Source organism: Chiloscyllium plagiosum, unplaced genomic scaffold (genome assembly GCF_037043375.1).
Source record: "Chiloscyllium plagiosum isolate Xiang-an unplaced genomic scaffold, Cpla_swu_hap1 HiC_scaffold_6, whole genome shotgun sequence".
NCBI classification, from domain to species: domain Eukaryota; kingdom Metazoa; phylum Chordata; class Chondrichthyes; order Orectolobiformes; family Hemiscylliidae; genus Chiloscyllium; species Chiloscyllium plagiosum.
Window position 1 is genome coordinate 126895618 of NW_028270144.1, and position 8829 is coordinate 126904446.

The 8829-nt window shown below is 46.5% G+C and overlaps 1 protein-coding gene across 3 annotated transcripts; it reads right to left on the minus strand.

Annotated features, from left to right (window-relative positions):
• Positions 1-218: 218 nt before the first annotated feature.
• Positions 219-5574, minus strand: coa4 (cytochrome c oxidase assembly factor 4 homolog). 3 transcript variants are annotated; one of them, XM_043692817.2, is made up of 2 exons: positions 5476-5574; positions 219-1305 (listed from the first exon to the last, which is right to left on the minus strand). In XM_043692817.2, the coding sequence occupies exon 2, from the start codon at positions 1284-1286 to the stop codon at positions 1026-1028; it is 261 nt and encodes an 86-aa protein (XP_043548752.2). In that variant the 5' UTR covers positions 1287-1305; positions 5476-5574; the 3' UTR covers positions 219-1025. The 3 variants fall into 3 exon arrangements, with proteins under 3 accessions (XP_043548752.2, XP_043548753.2, XP_043548749.2); XM_043692818.2 differs by lacking the exon at positions 5476-5574 and adding an exon at positions 5133-5265; XM_043692814.2 differs by lacking the exon at positions 5476-5574 and adding an exon at positions 4024-4168.
• Between the last annotated feature and the right edge of the window lie 3255 nt (positions 5575-8829).

Consider the following 8829-nt stretch of genomic DNA (forward strand, 5'->3'; position numbering starts at 1 on the left):
CGGAGAACCCAGAGGAAACCCACGCAGACACGGGGAGAATATGCAAAATCCACACATAGACAGTTGCCCGAGGCAGGAACTGAACCTGGGTTCTTGGCACTTTGAGACAGCAGTGCTAACCACTGAGCCACTGTGTCACCCTGAAATGTTCCAGAAATATGATGACACTGGGCACAATTTCAGCTCGGTACAGAATGCAAACCAGCACAGCACAAACGTAGGAAACATTGTGGAGCTTTATTCACCATGGGAGACTTAGCATTAAGCAATACGTCAGCATTTTATTCAAAAAAATCAGTTCATTTAATGCTGGGTCTTCTAGGTCTCAAAAAACATTTTCTGATCACTGCAATTTTCCATTTACCCTTGTCCAATGTAAGATGCAAATAAAGGCAACTTGAAATAAACTTACATTTCAATTCGCCTGCTTCAAGCCTCCTCCATCAGCAATGACAGGTCTGCATTATCAGGATTTTATTCCCTGTCCTCCACCCCAGACTGAGGCCTGGGTTTGAGGGGCTGAATCTAGCGCTACAATTATAAAGTGCAGTACTTCAGACCTCAGACACCTCAGACTCTGTTGAAAAGCAGCACTGCACATCCCTTAGAATAGGGACCCATAACTGAATGGTGTATCATGCTCACTACATTCACATTTTTTAGACAGGCACAGGCTGGAGGAGGCTTGTGTGGAGCTTAAATGGCAGGTTCTGCACTGAAAAATATACATATGTTCACAGCTTCAGCCAAAGTCTTTGCAAAAGACAAAAATAAAACAGTTCTGACGAAGAGCCATCAGACTCAAAACATTAACTGTTTCTCTCTCTCCTTGAATACTGCCAGCCCTGCTGAGTTCATCCAGCACTTTGTGTTTTATCTGGCATACTCCAGCTACACTCCAATCAGGGATTTATAAACAAAAACAGAAATCTTCGCTGCTAACAGTCTTCAGAATTTTTTTTTTTATTTTTGAAAGTACCTGAAAGAACAAAACGAACTAAAGAGGTTGTTGATTCGCCCAGATTTCAGCTGCCAGCTGGGCTCGGCTGGCGTTGGCCAAGCTGGCTAGCTCGCAGTCGCTGGTATTCTGCCATGCACTGTTTGAAGTCATGCACAGAGCGCTGACACTGTCGCCAGTCCTGGTGTTCTGCCATACAGTCCTGTACAGCTCGATGGAAGCTAGCACACCCCGTCCTAGAGATCATCTGATCCACAGGATCATCCTCCTCCTCCTCCTCCTCCGACTTCCTGCTCCAGTTGTGACCTCGGGAGTTAGGAGCCGTCATTTTTGGAAACTCCTGTAGCCTGCAAAAGTTAAATATTGTTTTTTTATTCATCAAAATGAATAGGGCCACTCCACAGCTCAGACTTTTCCTGCTTCACCACCTCATGGGAGCCCATGGACCGTGGCTCAAGGATTGAAATGTAGGGTCAGGGTCAAACAGTAGGCAGATTTGAGGTGAAGGATAGGGGGAAGCAGAGTTACAAATCGAAATTAAGTGTTCAGTCATAATTAGGAGTTGGGTTTAGAGGAGGTTAGGGGTTACAAGTTAACCAGGAAAGCCCTAAAGGGAGAGCTAAGAAGAGCCAGGAGGGGACATGAGAAGTCACTGGCAGATAGCTTTCAGGTTTTCCTTGATTCTTTCTATAGGTATATCAGGAATAAAAGAATGACTAGAGAAAGATTAGGGCCAATCAAGTTGCGATTGTACGCAGAGTCCGAGGAGGTAGGGGATGTGCTAAATGAATATTTTTCATCAGTATCCACACTGGAAAAAGACAATTTTGTTGAGGAGAATACTGAGATACAGGCTACTAGACTGGACGGGATTGACATTCATGAGGAAGTGTTAGCAATTCTGGAAAGTGTGAAAATAGTTAAGTCCCCTGGGCTGGCTGGGATTTATCCTCGGAAGCCAGGGAGGAGAATGCAGAGCCTTTGGCTTTAATCTTTATGTCATCATTGTCTAGAGGAATAGTGCCAGAAGACTGAAGGATAGCAAATGTTGCTCCCTTGTTCAAGAGGGGGAATAGAGACAACCCTGGTAACTATAGGCCAGTCAGCCTTACTTCAGTTGTGGGTAAAGTGTTGCAAAAGGTTATAAGAGATAGGATTTATAATCAGCCAGAGAGGAATAAGTTGATTAGCGATAGTCAACACAGTTTTGTGAAGGGTAGGTCGTGCCTCACAAACCTCATTGAGTTCTTTATGACAGCGACCAAACAGGTGGATGAAGGTAAAGCGGTTGATGTGATGTATATGGATTTCAGGAAGGCATTTGATAAGGTTCCCCATGGTAGGTTATTGCACGAAATACAGAGGCATGGGATTGAGGGTGATTTAGCAGTTTGGATCAGAAATTGGTTAGATGAAAGAAGACAGTGATGGTTGATGGGAAATGTTCATCCTGGAGTTCAGTTACTAGTGGTGTACCACAAGGATCTGTTTTGGGGCTACTGCTGTTTGTCATTTTTATAAATGACCTAGACGAAGGCATAAAAGGATGAGTTAGTAAACTTGCAGATGACACTAAGGTCGGTGGAGTCATGGATAGTGTTGAAAGATGTTGCAGGTTACAGAGGGACAAAGATAAGCTGCAGACCTGGGCTGAGAGGTGACAAATGGAGTTTAATGCAGAAAAGTGTGAGGTGATTCAATTTGGAAGGTGTAACAGGAATACAGAGTACTGGGCTAATGGTAACATTCTTGGTAGTGTGGATGAGCAGAGATCTCGGTGTCCACGTACATAGATCCCTGAAAGTTGCCACCTCAGGTTGATAGTGTTATTAAGAAGGCATACAGTGTTAGCTTTTATTGGTAGAGGGATTGAGTTTCGGAGCCATGAGGTCATGCTGCAGCAATACGAAACTCTGGTGCGGCCACACATGGAATCTTGCATACAATTCTGGTCACTGCATTATAGGAAGGATGTGGAAGCTTTGGAAAGGATTCAGAGGAGATTTACTAGGATGTTGCCTGGTATGGAGGGAGGGTCTTATGAGGAAAGGCTAAGGGACTTTAGGCTGTTTTGCGTTAGAGAGAAGGTTGAGAGGTGACTTAATTGAGACATACAAGACAATCAGAGAGAGTTAGATAGGGTGGACAGTGAGAGGCTTTTTCCTCAGATGGTGATGGCTAGCACGGGTGGACACAGCTTTAAATTGAGGGGTGATCGATATAGGACAGAGGTCAGAGGTGGTTTCCTTACTCAGAGAGTAGTAGGGACATGGAATGCACTGCCAACAACTGTAGTAGACTCACTAACGTTAAGGGCATTTAAATGGTCACTGGATAAACATGTGGATGATAATGGAATAGTGTAGGATAGGTGGGCTTTGGATTGGTTCCACAGGTCGGCACAACATCGAGGTAAAAACAATGACTGCAGATGCTGGAAACCAGATTCTGGATTAGTGGTGCTGGAAGAACACAGCAGTTCAGGCAGCATCTGAGGAGCAGGAAAATCGACGTTTCGGGCAAAAGCCCTTCATCAGGAATAAAGGCAGAGAGCCTGAAGCGTGGAGAGATAAGCTAGAGGAGGGTGGGGGTGGGGAGAAAGTAGCATAGAGTACAATAGGTGAGTGGGGGAGGGGATGAAGGTGATAGGTCAGGGAGGAGAGGGTGGAGTGGATAGGTGGAAAAGGGGATAGGCAGGTAGGACAAGTCCGGACAAGTCATGGGGACAGTGCTGAGCTGGAAGTTGAGAACGAGGGTGAGGTGGGGGAAGGGGAAATGAGGAAGCTGTTGAAGTCCACATTGATGCCCTGGGGTTGAAGTGTTCCGAGGCGGAAGATGAGGCGTTCTTCCTCCAGGCGTCTGGTGGTGAGGGAGCGGCGGTGAAGGAGGCCCAGCACCTCCATGTGGGCCGAAGGGCCTGTACTATGCTGTAATGTTCTAGGTTGTTTTGGGAGGAGTTAGGCTTAAGATTAATGTCAAGAGTTGGGAGTCAGAGATAGGGGTCAGGGGTTAGAGTTCATAACAGAGGTTCGGGGAGAAACCAGGGTTAAAGTTCTGTAACCCACCTCTGGAAGACGGGCTGAAGAATCACTGACCGGAGGCCCAGATCTGACCCGAGCAACAGCAACATCCGGTGTTACGTTAAATTCTTACCCGCCCCAGGATGCGGGTGTGCAACAGCAGAAATGCTCCGGGTAAACGGCATGTGCAATATTCGGGTAGCCGCGTGTACTTCCGGTATTAAAGGAATATAAAATCAGCAAAACAAACCATTTTTGATAAAGTTAAAAATCACACAACACCAGGTTATAGTCCAACAGGTTTAATTGGAAGCACCAGCTCTCGGAGCGACGCTCCTCCACTATCACCTGATGAAGGAGCGTCGCTCCGAGAGCTGGTTCTTCCAATTAAACCTGTTGGACTATAACCTGGTGCTGTGTGATTTTTAACTTTGTACACCCCAGTCCAACACCAGCATCTCCACCATCATTTCTGATAAAGAGTAATCAAAACTGTGTTTTTCTCTCTCTCTCTCTCCACAAACGCTGCCGCACTTGGTGCGTTTGTCCAGCACTTTGTGTTTTATTTGGCATACTCCAGTTGGGGCCCAATTAGGGATATATAAATTAAAAGATAAATTGCTGGAAAACAAAACTCCAAGTCTGACAGCAGCCGTGGAGAGAAAGCAAGGTTACTGTTTCACGTTCGAGGAGAAAGTGAGGTCTGCAGATGCTCAAGATCAAAGTTGAAACTTTATTGCTGGAACAGCACAGCAGGTCAGGCAGCATCCAGGGAACAGGAGATTCGACGTTTCGGGCACAGGCCCTCCTGAAGAAGGGCCTGTGCCCGAAACGTCGAATCTCCTGTTCCCTGGATGCTGCCTGACCTGCTGTGCTATTCCAGCAATAAAGTTTCAACTAATGCTTCACGTTCAGTCACCTTTCTTCAGAATTGATTTTAGTCCAGAAAAGGCTGGTGTATACGCTGACGATGGCGGGGCGGGAGTAAGGGGTAAATAATAGGTGGGGATGGAGCCCACAGAGACAGAAAAAAAACAGAAAAGGTCAGTTTGGCACACCGAGCTCGTTGTCTCATTTCTATGTCTCCCCAACTGTTTTTTTTTCTCCACCTATCGTTTATTCTTCGCCTCCACATCTTCAGCATACATACCAACCTTTTCCAGTTAAAATCAGTTCTGATGAAGGATCAATCGACCCGAATCTTTAACTCTGATTTCTCTCCACAGATGTTGCCAGACCTGCTGCACTTTTTCAGCAACTTCTGTTTTTGTTTCTGAAACGAGAATAAAATGGACTTTCTCAGGTAGCTTTCTTTTTGCCCCTCCCGTCCCTATTGTCTCTCCCAGGCCACTGGGGAGTATGTTCTGGGGCCTCAGGCTCTGGGCGTCAATGGAAGGCGGCTGTTCCCAGAGAGCACCGCGGCTGGGAAAGTCTTCTATATCCCCGGGCAGGAGGCGCTACTCCGGGGGGACCTGCCGCCGCACCGAGCGATCTCACCTCAAAGAATCAAATACCGAAAGGTTCCGGCGACCGAAACCAAAGTAGCCTTCTTCTGCCAATCTCTCGGTTTCGGTTTAATGAAAAACACACACCCATCAACAACAATGGCCGACAAACATTATGACTTCCGGTACTACTGCCCCACCGGAAGCATGAGTCTCCGGAAAAAGAGTCCGGGTGACAATGTGAAACCTTGGTCGTTCACAGCTCCTCATCTCCCTATCATCTCTCTATACACTGTCATTATCACCTCTTTATTGGTACCTTTGCTTCTGGAGCCATGACTCACCTTCTCTCAGCTTAATATAAATACTCATTAATATATTTAATATAATATACTCTTTAATATATTTAATATAAATATTTCTCCCCTTTTTTTAGCTTTGACAAAGGGTCAGTTAGACTCGAAACGTCAGCTCTTTTCTCTCCTTACAGATGCTGCCAGACCTGCTGAGATTTTCCAGCATTTTCTCTTTTGGTTCCAGGTGACAGTGTGTTCGGAGTTTTTTGGACAACAGGCACAAACAGATCACCAACACACTCTTGATGGGCCGTCCGCTGTAATGAATTGGGATATTAACTTAAATGGTGTGTCATTGGATAAATATAAACCAAGAATTGCTGAGGACCTGAAACAAAAACAGAAAGCACTGGAGAAACCCTCAGCGGGTCTGTGGAGAGAGAAAGCAGAGTCTGTTGAGCTATAACCTGGTGTTGTGTGACTTTTAACTTTGTAAAAGTGAGGACTGCAGATGCTGGAAACCAGAGTTTAGATCAGAGTGATGCTGGGAAAGCACAGCAGGTCAGGCAGCATCTGAGGAGCAGGAAAATCAACGTTTCGGGCAAAAGCCCTTCATCAGGAATAGAGGCAGGGAGTCTCCAGGGTGGAGAGACTCCTCTGACCTTTAACTTTGTCCACCCCAGTCCAAGACCTGCACCTCCACATCATGACTACCATTCTTGCAGTGAGACTCTCCTCAGCTTCAACTTCCGAGGGTGGGGGTTCCTGCGGTAGGCAATGTAGATCCAGAGGTCCCATAGTCCTCTGAATCGTCCAGAGCAGAGATTCCTGACGGGCCTTGAGATGGGTCTTCCTCCATCTGGGTACTTCCTGGCACTGCCCTCTCTCCTTGTGGGAGGGAGGCATCTAGAGTGTGCACCACATTTGCCATCACCTTCCAGCTGTGCACACCCCAGAATAGCAGTATTTCTGCAAAAATATTATTAAAAGGGGGAGCGGGAAATTAAAAAAGAGAGAATTTAAGAAAGTGTCCATTTCATGTCTCTGAGTTCAAGGGCCTGATCCCCATTAGATAGATAATTTAGATATAAAGATGCCTCAAAATGGAACCCTCATACTTATCCATGTTAAACACTTATCTGCCAAAATTTGGCCCATTCACCTGAAAAGAAGACTCTTAAGCATGTCTGCACTCCCCCCACCTTATCCCAGTTCTAACCTTCCAGCTCAGCACCATCCTCATGACCTGTCCTACCTGCCAATCTCCCTTCCCACCTATCTGCTCCACCCTCCTCTCTGACCTATCACCTTCCTCCCCAGCCCCATCCACCCATTGTACTCTTTGCTACCTTCTCTCCAGCCCCACCCCCTCCCATTAATCTCTCCACCCTGGAGGCGCCCTCCCTCCATTCCTGATGAAGGGCTTTTGCCGGAAATGTCAATTTTCCTGCTCCTCGGGTGCTGCCTGACCTCCTGTGCCTTTCCAGACTCTGATTCTGATTTCCAGCATCTGCAGTACTCACTTTTGCCTGGGCACAAACATTGGTCACCCGACCTGACCTCCAGGGGCCAATGTGGCCTCCATTGCTGATCAGGTTCCTCCAGCCCAGCTGTAAATCCAGGGAATGTACTAATACGCAATAGGAGGGACAGGTGGAGGAAAAGGTACTGACAGCACTTTGGCACAGGTGTATAAAGTCTTACGTTTTAAAATAAATTTCACTATTTTGGCACCACACCCATTGACTGTGTGGCCCCCAATGCAACAGTTTGAGCATGATAATTAACTTGTATCTCTTTCTCTCCGTCTTCCCTTTCTCAGTCTCTTTTTCTTTCTCTGTTTATTTCCCCTGTTTTTATAGCTTCATATTCCACTCTCTGTCTCCTTATCTCTGTGGCCATGATTTGGAGACGGTGTTGGACTGGGGTGTACAAAATTAAAAATCACACAACACCAGGTTATAGTCCAACAGGTTTATTTGGAAGCACTAGCTTTCAGTTTTATTTGGAAGCAAAAGTTAGTGCTTCCAAATAAACCAGTTGGACTATAACCTGGTGTTGTGTGATTTTTAACTTTGTATCTCTGTGGTGTTTCTCTCACTGGGTCATTGTGTAAATTTATTTCTGTCTCTTTCCCTTTATCTTGCTGTTTCCCTCTTTCTGTCTGTCTGTCTCTCTCTTTCTGTCCTGGTGCCCGGGACACTTTCTTCTTGGTGTCCAGACCCTTCTACGGTCCTTTTCCTGTTGCAGCTGGGAGCCAAAGTGAAGCGGCTGCAGCAAGCACCCTAGGGTGTGGCAGTGGAGAGACCCAGCCAATTGAGGGGAGAGAGGTAGGGAGGGAGTCCTGGGGTGGGGTGGGGGGGAGTGGATGATGGTCAGATAGCTTCCTGAAATAGACAGAGGGGACTGAGAGCCAGCTGTGTACAGATATCTCCCTGACAGAGGGAGGGGGGACTGAGAGACACCAGCCAGTGAATAGATATCTGCCTGAGAGAGATGGGACTGAAGAGACTCCAGTCAGTGTACCGTGTACATCTCTCTGAGAGAGAGAGGGAGGGGAGGGACTGAGAGGCACCAGCCAATGTACAGATATCTTCTTGCGGGAGAGAATGAGGGGCTGAGAGACACTAGTCAGTGTACAGATACCTCCTGAGAGAGAGGGAGAGAAAGAGGTGGGGAGGATTGACAGATATCATTGCATTTACAAATATCTTCCTGAGAGAGAGGGGTCTGGGGGCGACAGTGAGCGACAGAGAATGAGCTTATGCTACTTCCTGACTTCTTCAATCAATCTGAGCACTTTTCTGATAGTGATGCATTTCTCTCTTGGATGCCTTGATTAATCTTCCCTCCCTCACACTCTCAGACAGTGCATTCCTGACCCTTTCGACTTGGTCTGTGAAAAGGCTTTTCCTCAAGTCTCCATTTTGCCAACCATCATAAATTTGTGCTCTCTCGTTCGCAAACCTTCCTTCAGTAGGAAGCGTTTCTTCCTGTTTACTCTGTCCAGAACTCTCCTGATTTTGAACACCTCTATAAAATGTCTTCTCAACTTTCCCTTCACTAAGGGAACAGACTCAATTTCCCCAATCTATTCTTGGAATCCCTCA